At 40.3% G+C, this 15,130-nt stretch overlaps 1 protein-coding gene across 1 annotated transcript in view; it reads left to right on the top strand.

The window, feature by feature from the left end:
- The window catches only part of myo5aa (myosin VAa), a 161,308-nt gene that overhangs the window by 44,919 nt on the left and 101,259 nt on the right, over positions 1 to 15,130 (top strand). The window contains exons 2-4 of the mRNA XM_067971455.1: positions 2,529 to 2,639; positions 6,900 to 7,071; positions 9,900 to 10,044. Of these exons, the coding sequence (XP_067827556.1) occupies positions 2,529 to 2,639; positions 6,900 to 7,071; positions 9,900 to 10,044 (428 nt within the window). The remainder of the gene's footprint in view (positions 1 to 2,528; positions 2,640 to 6,899; positions 7,072 to 9,899; positions 10,045 to 15,130) is intronic.

The raw sequence follows: 15,130 nt of genomic DNA, 5'->3' as shown, positions 1-15,130 counted from the left end.
CGGTTTGGAAAGGGCTTATTGTAGTTCAATTGCCTTATTGGTGGATAAATTCTAAATCCGAACACAAAGATTTATTATCAGCAGCTAAAGATGGATGGAAATTAATAGGAACATCAATTTAAACTTTAAATATGGCTTCAAAGGCTCCATGGTGTACATCTATGTGACTCACTGAGATGAATAGCTTGGACAGCACTGGCTTACCTAATGGGATCTTGTAGTCCATGAAGTTTCATTGGAAAAGTGTTTAAAACAAATGAGCCTTGCAGATGCAGATGGATTCTTGAGTTAAACAGCTATTAAAGTGAGTGCTATTTTAGAGACTTCTCTGGGTGAACTATGTGATCTGGCTGGGATAATTCACTCATCAGGTCTTATCCATGAAGCTATTAGAGATGATGGTCAAATTTTGTCCATTAATGTTTATATGTAATGAAGCACTTATTGACTCCTCCCAACATATGAGACTGACAAAAACCTGTGGACAATATCAGTACTGGGCGGGTTAGGTTAAAATGACCCTGGAATGTTTGAGGGGGGATTTAGGAATGGAGGAGATTACAAGGGTTGAGGGGAAGGGGTCGAGACTATGGAAGGATTTGAAAACGAGGATGAGGATTTTAAATTTAACATTCTGGGGGTCGAGAGCTAACCTAAGGCAATGAGAATAGGGTTGATGGGTAAACATGATTTACTGTGCGACAGAATGGGCCAGATTTTGCTGGAGTGGGGCAACTCACGGTGTGTCCCATTAATTAGATTTATTATTGCACGTTTAGGTTTTAAAAAAAATTGCCCACAAAGTTGCTGGAAGTGCGAGCTGATAACGACGCAGCAAGGGCAACGGGGTATCTGGGACCTTGGTGATCAATGGAACAAACAGTGTATCTCCGTAACCAATGCGATTAAAGGATTGAGAAATAAACAGTGGAAGGACCCCCCCGCCCCCACACAAACCAAACCTACGTGTAGCAGAAGATACAAGTCATACACATAACTTGGAGTCCTACTGAAAAACTTTCATATTTTACACTCACTAGCAAAACATTTTTAAGGTTTACAGAAAGCAGCCTAGTCAATTTAGAAACAAATCAGTTATTTTCTTAAAGAAAGAATGGGTGGGTGAATTTAATATCAAATCAAGGACAGAAAGAGAAATAAGGAGAGGGAAAGAAAGATTGGATTAAGAGAGGGGAAAAAAAATGATAGAAAAGTAAGAAAAAAAATTAAAATTTGACATTTTAAAAAATCTTCCTAAAATAATTCACAACCTGAAGGAATGGAACTCCACACTTATAATTGTTCACTTTCTGGGCAAGAGAGGTGTGATTGGCAGTCATTAACAATTATCACATCGTTACACTTAATTATTAGACTTAACTTTCTGTGGCGAGTTTAATGGGCAATTAATGTGCAAATGCAGCAACTTCATGAAAATCACCGGGACGGTTAAGTGCGAGATGCCGTATTCGCGAATCTAATGGCAAATCAGCCAGCAACTTGTGGCGATTCGCTATTCATGGGATATCTCTTCGCTATAAGTTGCTGGCCGATTTGCGCATTGTTTTCTATCTATTCATTGCTCATAGTCGTACCCAAATTCTGGTACTTGGAGCATCAGAAATCAAAATGGGGATGTCGCATTCTGGTACAGAGGGCTTCCCTTCTAATGCCTCGTGCAGTGCACAAAGGAGAGTTCCTTATTTCTGACACAATCCAGTTTGAAAAGGACAATACTGTCTACTCCTGTTAATTCAAAGCTGTTTTTATTTTTGCACCAAAAAAAATCAAATGAAGTATTTAAAATCATAGAACAGTAGGCTTTTTTAGTGCTAAAAAAAATTTGAATTTGAATTGAGTGATTTTGAATTAATAATAGACTATATATAACAGCCTGAAGTATTTTCTGTCAGACGTCTGGTGCTTTGTGCTCTGTTTCCAATAATTGGGGAAACCCAGCTCTACTGAATCTTCTAGAAGGTTGCTTTGCATTGGTTTGTGCTTCATAATGTTGTGCAGGCTATTAACTGTCTATTTTAATACATGCAATTGAAGCTGTAGTGTAGTGGAAAGTTTAATGGTATTTCTTTAATAAAGGGAAAATTAAACTTCCCATTACCACATATATTATCACCTCATATATTTTTAAACTGTAGGCATGACCTGGACCATCTCCGTATGTGTGTCATTGCAGTGACCAGCACGTGCATATCAGGATTCAATCAGTTTCACCAAGTTTATGTGGGCAATACAACTGTCGCAAATCCTGCAAGTGGAACTAAATAGGATGAGACTCGTGCTGAATGAACCACTCACTGGGCACTACAACCATGACTAGAGTATATCAACATCTAGAAAACTGGTTCTGCTTTGACAGGCCCCGAGGTGGATTTCCCAGCCTGTGTCAGGAAGGGTGTGCAGGATATTTGATAGTGCAGCTGGTACATTTGAGGGCCATTTAGTGCCCTATCTCACTTCACTTCACAGAATTTATTCTCAAACTGTCCCTATTCTCTTGTGTGTTGCAGTTTGCCAGGGTTTGGATCCCTGATGCAGAGGAGGTCTGGAAATCTGCTGAGCTCCTCAAAGACTACAAACCAGGACACACAGTGCTTCATCTGAAATTGGAGGATGACCAGGTAAATTGAAGCCCTAGGTGTTAAATCAGCGGTGGATTGTGAGCTGGCAGCTATTACAACGCACGGCGTGACACTGAGTTTATTAATGCTGACTTAGAGAGATTAGTTTTTTTTCCTTCCCATACTACGTCACACGAATAGGGGATTAGAATCTGCAAATGTTCAGTGATGCTCTCCATCACAATCATACTGGGGATACACTCCAGCAGGTTCCCCCTCCGTCATACAGACCAAGCCGAGACCTTCTGGTTTTAAACAAAAATAATGAATCCGTACATGTAGGGATCTTATACTAAAGGAAAGGCAAAATACTGCGGACACTGGAAATCTGAAATAAAAACAGAAAATGCTGGAAAGACTCAACAAGCCAGGCAGCATCTGTGGAGGAAGAAGCAGAGTTAGCGTTTCAGGTCGATGACCTTTCGTCAGAACTGGAAGAAGTGAAAGATTTAACAGTTTTGAAGCAAATGCAGAGTCAGGCAAAAGGGGAGGACTTGGTAGAACCAGAAATCAAAATGGGGATGTCTCACTCTGGTACAGAGAGCTTCCCTTCTAATGCCTCATGTACAGTGCACAAAGGAGAGTTCCTTATTTCTGACACAATCCAGTCTGAAAAGGACAGTGCTGTCTACTCCTGTTAATTCAAAGTTGTTTTTATTTTTGCACCAAAAAAAAATTCAAATTAAGTATTTAAAATCATAGAACAGTAGGCTTTTTAGAACAAAAACCAAAGTGAATTTGAATTGAGTGATTTTGAATTAACAAGAGACTGTATACAATCGTCTGAAGTATTTTCTGTCGGACCTCTGGTGCTTCGTGCTCCCAAGTACCACCCCCACTCCGCCCCACCCCCACTCCACCCCACCCCCACTCCACCCCACCCCCCGCTTTGCCTGACTCTGTACTTGCTTAAAAACTGTTAAATCTTTCACTTCTTTCAGGTCGATGAACTTTTGTCAGAACTGGAATGCTAACTCTGCTTCTTTCTCCTCAGATGTTGCCTGACTTGCTGGGTATTTCCAGCATTTTCTGTTTTTATTTCAGATTTCCAGCATCGCAGTATTTTGCTTTTGATTGTGTTGAAAAATGCCATTGGACCACTTGCATCTAACATCCCTGATGAATGGCGAATGGCTCTACTCCCTCCCCAAACAAAAAAAAGATTGGCCAAACATCTTTTTTCATGAAGAAAATGACCCTTTAATACCCTGCTCCGATGATGCTTCTTTCAGCTGCTGATTTACTGCAGAAACCCTCCTCAACTAAACACTGAAGCCTGAAGTGACTATTAAAAATGAATAACCGATTGCCAGGGGGGCTTTTATCCAAACCTTGTTACCTTTTACAGCTTCCAAACCACGGACAAAAAAAAAGTAACCGTTGTAAAATGAATGACCACCATAATGTGCAATATGCGTTTTGAATAACTGATAGAAAGGAGCAATTTCAAAGCTGTGATCTAATCTTGGAATGTGCCTTTCCTTTTCTTTTTAGGGGGTGAATTTATGTCACTGCTGGGAAATAGAACACGTACCTATTTCAAGTACTCATTGTTGGTATCCAGTTAAAACACAGTCAGCTAAAGAGTAAAGTTCTCTATATGCTGCCCCTAAACCCCGCCGCAGAACTGTATCTTCTACTGCACTAGTATGAATTTTTCATTTCTCACGTTAGCCATTCTTTTGGGTTTTCTGATTTGAGATGGCGAATTAGCGCCAAATTATGTTGAGGACCACACCCATTAGGACTTGAATTGAGACTATTGAATTGTCCAAACCTATTTCACTTTGAATCCTTACAGCCAGCAGAGACTTTTCATCCCATCAGTTTGGGCTCGATTCAAGCACAGGTCCCAGAGAGATTAAAAAAAAACAACAGCCCACTAATTCACTGTTCCACTTGCTCTCCACTACCTGAGTTTGTCTGTTATGGTTTATATTTTTGAATCCCTTGATACCATTACAGCGTCGTCATCTGTTTATGTCTGCAACAAACTTTTTTAATTCCGCATGTGCTTTATGTAAACACTGGGAGCTGAAATCAAGTCCAAGGGTAGGCCTAATTAATATAGGTTTTAATTCAGTCAGTAGCCATTGAGCAGGGAGCATAATGAAATTCTAAAGAAGCTTAGGAAGTAAGGGTGTCAGGCCTTTTGGTATTCCATTGTCTCTTAATCCTGTTTGCCTAATTGTGTGACCTCCAGTATTGCTGAATCACTCTCCCTTCATCCCAGTTAATATTGGGATTTGGTGTCTGGGACAAAGTTTGAAACCTGAAGAGCTGCTAATTGGCTCTCCGCTGGCACAAGTGCATCTGGTGGTGTTGCTTATTGTGACATTGTGCCTGCGTTCTCCCAAGCTTCTGTTTGGCTGGATTTCTTTTTATGGCACCCACGTTGTAAATGGCTTACTGCTACAGGGCAATGCTGATGGCATTTTATTCCAGTAACTTTGACTTGTTAGTAATTGAACAAGTAAAACTTAATAAATTTGCGTTCAGCTAAAGTAGGGTTATCAGTAAAGGCTCCATGCTGTTAAATATTTTGGGGTAGCATTTCCATGGCGTTCTTCTGGTCCCCACCACCGGGCCACCATAGAGCCATATTTCCAAATGATGGGATGTTCTGCTTGAGCTTGGTCAAGCTTAACATTATCACTTTATTCTGTGACTGTAAGGACAGATAATGAAATGCCATTGAATAGAAATTTCAATGAATTATAAACATGATTTAAAAATTAGAGATTGGCAGTGACAACAACCTTCTTTCTTTCTCGCCGGTCCAAAGATAGATCCATAATAGTTCTTCTTTCTTTGCTAATTTGAAGGGGGAAGGAAAACAAGGATTTATTTGATGACTCATCAGCTGACTGCGAAATTTGACCATCTAATAATTTTCTGCGAACTTTTTCTCTCTACTTAAGAGTTCCTTGTCTAACTTTGTGGAAATACTTCAATATTACCACGAAATACTTCAATATTACCACGAAATACTTCAATATCACCATATTAACTGATACTTGACTACCGAGAAGCAACCATTTTTAGAATTTCTATTACGCTCTGATTGGCGTAACAACAACAACAATTTGGGTATAAAGGGTACAATTTCAAAATTTGCAGATGACACAAAACTTGGAAATGTAGTGAACAGTGAGAAGGATAGTAATAGACTTAAAGAGGACATAGATAGGCAGGTGGAATGGGCGGACAAGTGGCAAATGAAATTTAATGCCGAGAAGTGAAAAGTGATACGTTTTGGTAGGAAGAATGAGGAGAGGCATTATAAACTAAAGGGTACAATTCTAAAAGGGGTACAGGAACAGAGATCTGGGGGTATATGTGCACAAATTGTTGAAGGTGGCAGGGCAGGTTGAGAAAGCAGTTAAAAAAGCATACTGGGCTTTATAAATGGAGATATAAAATACAAAAGTAAGGAAGTCATGATGAACCTTTATAAAACACTGTTTTGGCTACAACTGGAGTATTGTGTCCAATTCTGGGCACCGTACTTTAGGAAGGATGTGAAGGCCTTAGAGAGGGTGCAGAAGAGATTTACTAGAATGGTTCCAGGGATGAAAGACTTCAGTTACGTGGATAGTCTGGAGAAGCTGGGGTTGTTCTCCTTAGAGCAGAGAAGGTTGAGAGGAGATTTGATAGAGGTATTCAAAATCATGAAGGTCTAGACAGAGTAGATAGAGAGAAACTGTTCCCATTGGTGGAAGGGCCAAGAACCAGAGGACATAGATTTAAGGTGATTGGCAAAAGAACCAAAGGTGACATGAGGAAAATCTTTTTTACACGGCTGGTGGTTATGATCTGGAATGCATTGCCTGAGGGGATGGTGGAGGCAGATTCAATCCTGGCTTTGAAAAGGGAATTGGATAAGTACTTGAAAGGAAAAAAATTGCGGGGCTACAGGGAAAGGACGGGCGAGTGGGACTAGCTGGATTGCTCTTGCATAGAACCGGCATGGACTCGATGGGCCGAATGGCCTCTTTCCGTGCTAGAATCACAGAATGGTTACATGATTCTAACAACTTGCCTTTATTTAGCACCTTTAAAGTAGTAAATCGCCCTAAGGCTCTTCACAGGAACGTAATCAGACAAAACTAAAATATGTCATGTGCTGAAGTAATAACATCACTTGAAGGAGCACCAAAGCACTTTTATGTCCAATGGGAAGAGTAACTGATGCATGACATCCCCATCACTCCATTGTTGTCTTTTAAACTATGTAATTTCCTGTATCTTTTTTTATAGGAAACTCAATATAGAATTGATCCAAAAACTAAGGAACTTCCACCTCTACGGAACCCTGACATTCTTGTGGGTGAAAATGATCTCACTGCACTCAGTTATCTCCATGAGCCTGCAGTTCTGCATAACCTCAAAGTACGCTTCATGGATTCCAAACTCATTTACACTTATTGTGGTAAGTGAGGGACTATTCTAATGTCACTCTGCCAGTGACTTTTGAAGGCAAAGGATGATTTAAGCTCATATTGAGTGGATCACAAATTGGTGAGCTTTTTAAATTAGTTTGGGTTGGAAGAACATTGCGCCATTTTCAACACTGATGTCACACACGAGATCCATTGACGCATTGAACAAATTCATATTGGGTTATGTACATCCCAACAAAAAAAAACTAATGCTTTTTCTCAAAGATGGTCACCCTATAATTCCAGTGGAATGTCTAACCTAGCTGTCCATAAATGGTAGGCCAACCCATTGGTGTAGCATTGGTGGATTCCAGTTTCGGATGTTCACTGCTGCAAATCTGCAACTAAGCCATAGTACTGCATCTGATTCTACTTCGGGCAGTCAGAGAGTGGCCACTTACTGGCACTGGCACTGACACTGTGCACTGTTTTGGAAAACAGATGATTCCACTCTCCCACTGTCAGGCAGTTCATCTTGGAACCAAGTTGACTGTAAAGGAATCTCACTTAATCCACCCCCTCCAAGGGAGATGGCAAACCACTATTTCTTGTGCTTCAACAACAGATGGTTGATGTTGAGATGCTCTGATGTCTCATGCAGTGCTATTGTGTAACTTCTCACTTCACAGTCAAGCACATCACTTCCAGGAAGTGTTATTTATTTGAAAGAAAGCCCGGTGAGTTGATCACAACTCTCTTGCATTTGGCAATGTAGTTGACTTAAGTGGTAGTTTTATGCAAAGTCAATATTTCAAGCAGACTTGCAACTGACTTTCAGTGGATCATTTTGCTGCAGCCAATATACATATTGGATACCACGAACAGCAGCTGCAAAGGACTGAAAATAATGGAAATGAGTTGGAGATGTTGGAAATATACTTGGAAATATATCGCCGTTCCTTCATCGTCGCTGGGTCAAAATCCTGGAACTCCCTACCTAACAGCACCGTGAGAGAACCTTCACCACACGGACTGCAGCGGTTCAAGAAGGGGGCTCACCACCACCTTCTCAAGGGCAATTAGGGATGGGCAATAAACGCTGGCCTTGCCAGCGACGCCCACATCCCATGAACAAATAAAAAAAATGTCTCCGCTCGTTGACTGTGGAACATCTTATTTAAGAAAAGCTCTTTGGATCCTCCACCAGAACCTGATGAGATCATCAGCAGGGGCGAGGCGGAGGCACTGAGAACACTTGATGGCCATTCATAGGGACCGTTAAGTTCTACAACATTCATATTCACAATCCCTTGAAAAGGTGGAAGGGAATGATTACATCACTGATTTCAGCAAGCTTATGTGTGGTTTGAACTTGGGGGTTTGTTCAGCCCCCTGATTCCAAAATGTCACATTTCACCCTTGATATTTCATGTACTCATTTGAAAATGGATCGATAGCTAAATGTTTTATGACTAATGTGCAATTTACTTGAGTCATAATTGACCTTGCCACACTCGATTTATTTTGAAGATTGGTTTGTTGTTTTCCTAAAGTACGGATTGAGTTGCAGCAGTTGTTTTAAGCTTGTTGCTGTTCACTCTGGGAATATCACTTGCGGCAAACATAACCTGGATCTATTTAGGGTCATTAGAACAAAGGCACTTAACCCTATGTTATAGACCAAAGCCAACATGAATTCCCAATGTTAGCTAAGCTGTCGGCAGCAAATACTACGAGTCTCTTAGAATCTCAGAAATCTAAGCACAGAAGGAGGGTATTTGGCCCATCATGCTTGTGCTAGTGTTAGCTTGAAATTGGAACGATCCCCTCTAATCCCATTTCCATGCTTTTTCCCTATACCCTTTAATATTTTTCTTTAACGATTGATCTGACTCTGACTCAATTTCAATAGGCATGTGTGGTAATATGTTCCGTAGAGCTAGTGGTAATAGAGCTGTGGGGGAGCTAGGAGAAAGTTACCTGTTGTAAGCTTCTTGGCCATACTACACTTGGGAATTACATGGGGCACCTTGATCACAGAAGGAATTGGTCTGTTCTCCATGATGCTGTATTAACCAGAACAACAACAACTTGCATTTATATAGCGCCTTTCACGTAGTAAAATGTCCCAAGGCGCTTCATAGGAGCGTCATCATACAAAATTCGAAACTGAGCCACGTAAAAAGAGATATTAGATCAGGTGACCAAAAGTTTGGTCAAAGTGGTAGGTTTTAAGGAGGGACTTGAAAGAGGAGAGAGAGAAGTTTAGGGAGTGGATAGCTTCCGTGTTTCATTACAATGCAGAGTCTCTGCTTCTTGATGGATTGCTGTAATTCGGCTGACATTGTTTTGGAATGTATGTAATTACAGCATGCATGTAGTCTTGAATATGATTAAAAAGGCATATTGGCCTAATGTTACAGTGCATTGCTAATTAGTACTGTGCTATTGAACAAGGTCTACAATGCTATTCTTATGCCCCTGTCTGGAAGAATGTGTCAATTTGTATCAAAGAAAAATAATTTGACAGTTCAAGAATTTCATTTCTAATAATTATTCTGACCTAACATCAGCCATATATGCAGCAATATCTACAACAGAATCTAAATTGAATTTACTTTTCTTTCGTTCTTCTGAAAAGGTCCATTTTCTCTGTGCACTGATGGATCTGTATACTGCTCTAGTGCAGTATATTGTAAGACTTCAGTATTACTATTGCAGATTATAATTTTCCATTATGGTCTGATTATTCTGTGCATGCATTGGTCAGATTGAGAGAAAAATGAGTATTTATTAAAAATGTTGACATTAGGATTTGACCTCTTGTTGTATTTAATGTACTATTGTGCTTATACTTTGAATATTTTCTATTTCTTAGGTATTGTTTTGGTAGCCATCAATCCTTATGAGCAGTTGCCTATCTATGGAGAAGATATCATCAATGCCTACAGTGGGCAGAACATGGGAGACATGGATCCTCATATCTTTGCTGTGGCTGAGGAGGCGTACAAGCAAATGGCCAGGTTTGTGCATTCGATAATTCAGTTCGAAGTCGTATTAAGGCAGAGGAATACCTCATTATAATATAATTCACACGCTTAATTTATGAACTTGAGGTTTTCAAATGACCTAAAAAATTGCCAGCAAATTGACCTGCCTGTAATCCTGTGCTTATCCTAAATATTTTGATTCTTTTTCTGTCTGTTTATTTCATTAGAAAGAAAGATTTGCATTTATATAGCGCCTTTCATGACCTCAGGACGTCCAAAGGCGCTTTACAGCCAGTGAAGTACTTCTGAAGTGTAGTCACTGTTACTATGTAGCTTAATCGCAGCTTTCATTTTTTTCTGGGTGTGACGCCCCCTGCAAATATTGACATGTGCCCAAGAACCCCTTATCCTAACACTCTAAAGAGAACCAACCAAAGGAAAGCAATACTCTGATTTCAGAAACAATCTTTTTATTAGCGAACAAGAAAAGGATAACATTCCAGTAAGTAAACAAATACCAGAAAAATACAGATGGCTAATGGGTAGATATCTGACCTTGTGGACAACCTAAAGTCCAGGTTATCTGTTTGAAAACCTATGGTTTATACATAGACACATGACTAGATATTAGCATTTCACTATTTACTTGATTTCTTAGCAGGATTGCTGTAGTTGATTGGTTGGTTCTTTGCTGATTTATTTATTATATTCAACTCTGTGCTGTGGAGTTTTTAAAACTCTGAGAACTGAGTGTTCTTCACAGCTTCCAAAAATGAATGGGTCATATAATCTGTGAGAATTATTTTGCTTCTGGAAGTCTCCCGTACTGAATTACAGAATAGAAATGAACTGTAATGAGCCGTAGACCATTTTTCTATTTACAACATTTTATTAAATGAACTAAATATCTGATCTTGAGTTTTTTTTTTAAGGACCTCATTAATTTCTGTGATTATATCTGAGAAAGGGACAGATATACCACAGCAGCGAATGATGGAGCAGTTGCTAATGGACTATTCTTTCTCTGGTGTCTTTGTATAAACAGAGCAGTTGTACATGATCACATTCTCACACCTAATTATCTCATCAACATAGGGTGTATGCTTTGTTTATTAAAGCAGCTCATGACACATGTTATTATATCTTTTTTTTAAAAAGTCTGGATCACCTGTCCATTCTTCTATTTAATTAATTCAATCAATGTTGACCAGTACTCTGTTCCAATTTGGAAGGTAGATGCCTGTTGATCCTTTGTGAAACATGTTACACTGTCATAGGATGAATCATTTGAAACTCATTACCCAGTACGTAACTAGCTGCTGAGAATAATTTAATTTTCAAATGTTGTAACCTATTGCACTATAAACCTTTTGTGACCAGAAATGGATTAGACCTGTGATCTGAGTAGATTTCTGTTGTCTTATTTTTTATTTATGATAAAAGTAATGCTATTGATTTTTAACCATCTACCCAACTTGCCAATGGAAAGTCAGCAACTGTTCAGTCAAGTACTAATTTGTGAAGATAAATCTTTGGTAGAAAGAAGCTCTATGCTTCTTTTAGAAAGTGTTTCACTAATGGAGATTTAGCTGTTGGAATACTGCATACAGTTTTGGTGTCCATACTTAAGAAAAGACATACTTGCTCTCGAGGCAGTACAAAGAATGTTCACTCGGTTAATCCCGGGGATGAGGGGGTGGACATACGAGGAGAGATTGAGTAGATTGGGACTCTACTCATTGGAGTTCAGAAGAATGAGAGGCGATCTTATTGAAACATATAAGATTGTGAAGGGGCTTGATCGGGTGGATGCGGTAAGGATGTTCCCAAGGATGGGTGAAACTAGAACCAGGGGGCATAATCTTAGAATAGGGGGCTGCTCTTTCAAAACTGAGATGAGGAGAAACTTCTTCACTCAGATGGTAGTAGGTCTGTGGAATTTGCTGCCCCAGGAAGCTGTGGAAGCTACATCATTAAATAAATTTAAAACAGAAATCGACAATTTCCTAGAAGTAAAGGGAATTAGGGGTTACGGGGAGCGGGCAGGAAATTGGACATGAATTTAGATTTGAGGTTAGGATCAGATCAGCCATGATCTTATTGAATGGTGGAGCAGGCTCGAGGGGCCGATTGGCCTACTCCTGCTCCTATTTCTTATGTTCTTATTAACTTGCCCAACATACTGTGCACCAAGTCCTTTCCAATCACATCATCAGAACGTGCAACAAAGAGCAAGTATGCATTTTTCTCTCCGGTTAACTAAACAGAAACGAGTGTGCTTGTGAATAGTTACAAAGAAACATACAGAGCTGGAAGAGGCCCTCATGGCTCCTCTGTCCAGTCCCAAAGTTCAAAAAATCCAAAACATCACTCTATCTCTCGTACCCTCAGTTGCATTCTCCACCAAATATCTATTCAGTTTCCCCCTTGAATCATATAGAATGTACAGCACAGAAACAGGCCATTCAGCCCAACAGGTCCATGCCGGTGTTTATGCTCCAATGAGCTTCCTCCCACCCTTCTTCATCAAACCCCATCAACATATCCTGAATTTGCTGATACTGTCCGCCTCCCTGAACAATCTGTTGCCTATATTTTGTGTTTAGGAGCTAAATCTAAATCGTTTCTCTCCCTTCTGAGTTGGAGTCCATGCTTTCTTGTAGAGTTTGTTCAAACCTATTATTGGGATGTAAATGGTGGGAAGTGTGGCAGTGGGCATGTTTCTGTCATTAGCTTTTGATTTGCATGCACCCACCCACACCCTGTCACTGCCATTTGAGACTGTGGAAATTGCCCTCCAGAAAACCAGGCAAACCATGCCCCGAGCACATTTCCAGCCCTGCCTACCTTATATCTGTTGGGAAACTAGCTGAAAGGGCTCAAAGTCTAGGCTTATCCCTTTGTACTGATGGGTAGTTCGGATTCAAGCTCTGTTTTCTTCATGTACCCAACAGTTTCAATCTCGAGGCCTCCCACCATAGGAGTTTCACATCTTGGGAATTAAAACAATGTGATTTGCCTATTCTCTTCAACCTTGATGAGGAACTTCCCTTCATCAGCCTCTTGGCCTCTTTTTAAAAAGTGAACACTGGAAATTGTATACTGATCAAAAAAACAAAATCCACCTTTACTCACTGACAAACTTTTTAGTGCATTTTCGCTCCGTTATTTTGTTGTTATTTAAAAACAAAACTCCCCATTTTCCTGTTTTTCATCCATTGGAAGTTACTTGTTACCAAACCTCCTCCTGCAGGCAGTATGGTCATTAACTTCTTCACGATCCCATCACTACCACTTTGTGACCGGTCAGTACTTCAAACTGGATGATCTCAGTTTCTGTTGCCTCAATACAGTGTGCCACTCCATCTCATGACCCAGTGGGAAGGTATCCAATTGGCTTACCCGAGGCAGACTATTTGGCGCGACTGGCAGCCCTGTTACATCTTCTCGTAGCGTTTGATTTGGTGAATAAATTGTAAGCTGTTTGACCTGTCAATTCAATGAACTTTCAGCAAAAAGATGGCCATTGCAGAAAAGCTCTAACACTGAAATTTATTTAAATTGAGCTTTATGTAAAACCCACACACATTCCTAGAGAGGGTAGGTATGTAATTAATCAGCTGATGGGTTTAGGTCTCTTGCCTCTGTTGCCAATTCATACAAGGCTCTTCTAGGGAAGTGGCTTGTGTCTGCTGTGAACTTAGCATTGCAGCCAGATGCAAATCCAACTCATACCGCTCTGTAGTGAAGCATGTGGTGTGCCAACTGGGTCATCCTGCATTGCTTCCAAGTTTAGTTTCTCCAGTCATGGTGCCAGATAGTTTCCTTTGCCCTTAATCACATTTTTTTTGATATCAAGACACTGCTCTTTTGTAACTGATGCTTTACATCTCTGATCATCCCTTTCATCACACTACTTAAATTCTAGCTGAATATTTCATTACTGCTCTCTTAATCACAATGGTGGGAGGAGGTATCATGTGGAGCATAAACGCCGGCATTGACCAGTTGGGCTGAATGGCCTGTTTCTGTGCTGCACATTCTCTGTGATTCTACTCAAATATCTATTAAACTGCTTTACACGGCAGGATATCCTCCCTTTTATACATCAATATTTTTATCACGTACAAAAATCTAACTAATTCTTTGCTAATTACCTGTTCATGACCACAGCAACAGCCTGCTAGAATCACATGTTGTACAGTGGTTATCGAACAGTGGGCTGTGCGGCCCATTGGACCATGATGGGGAGGGGGCATGGGGGCATGGGTCCTACCTTTACCTCAGAAATAATTTGTTCCCTGTAAGTAGCAGTGCCGTCACTCCCAGACTAATGGCAGGAACTCAGGTTGTTGCATGCTCTTTGCATTGTTTGTCCTCCTGGTAGCTCAGCTCAGCCCTTCCGGCTGATGCGTGTGTGTGTTTGGTTTTTTATCCCCCCAGTGATTGCTCTACCTGGCTTCACAGGGCGATGCTTGTAGAGCCATTTTTATTTTTTGTTTCAGCCATGTAAACGTTTGTGTTCTACCAATCCAACCATCCCGTGACATTGAAGAGGGGACCCGGTACGTCAGGGGCTGGAAAAATCAGGTCTGTTGGAGCAAGAAAGTCATCGGCTCGCCAGACAAACTCATCCTGTCTGTGTCTCTCTCTGCTTCCTTCCCTTCTGTCCTAGTCCCAGAAACAAAAGGGAAAGAGGAGAAAGAGAAGGGAGAGAGAAAAACATAAGGGAAAAGAGGAGCGAGAGAGAGAAAAAAAGAAGGGAAAAATTAGAGAAATAGAAGGGCAAGAGAGAAAAACAGAATGGAAACAAGAAACAGAAAGGAAAGAAGGCAGATGGAGAAGAAAGAACTTGCATTTTTATAATGCCTTATCAAATTCTTGGAATCACATCCAATTAATTACTTTTGAAGTATAGTCACTATTGTTATGCAGGCAAACATAACAGTCAACTGATGCACAGCAAGATCCCATAAACAGCAAATACAATTAATTACTGGATAATTTGTATTTTGGTGTTGGTTGAGGAAAAAATGTTGGCCAGGAGGACTACTAGGTCACCTTTGAATTGTGACATGGCATTTTGACACCCAGATGAACTATTTAAAAAAAAGGGAAG

This window comes from Heptranchias perlo, chromosome 34, assembly GCF_035084215.1.
Source record: "Heptranchias perlo isolate sHepPer1 chromosome 34, sHepPer1.hap1, whole genome shotgun sequence".
Taxonomy (NCBI): Eukaryota; Metazoa; Chordata; class Chondrichthyes; order Hexanchiformes; family Hexanchidae; genus Heptranchias; species Heptranchias perlo.
The sequence above is the reverse complement of the archived record's forward strand: the minus strand, read 5'-3'. Positions and strand labels throughout refer to the sequence as shown.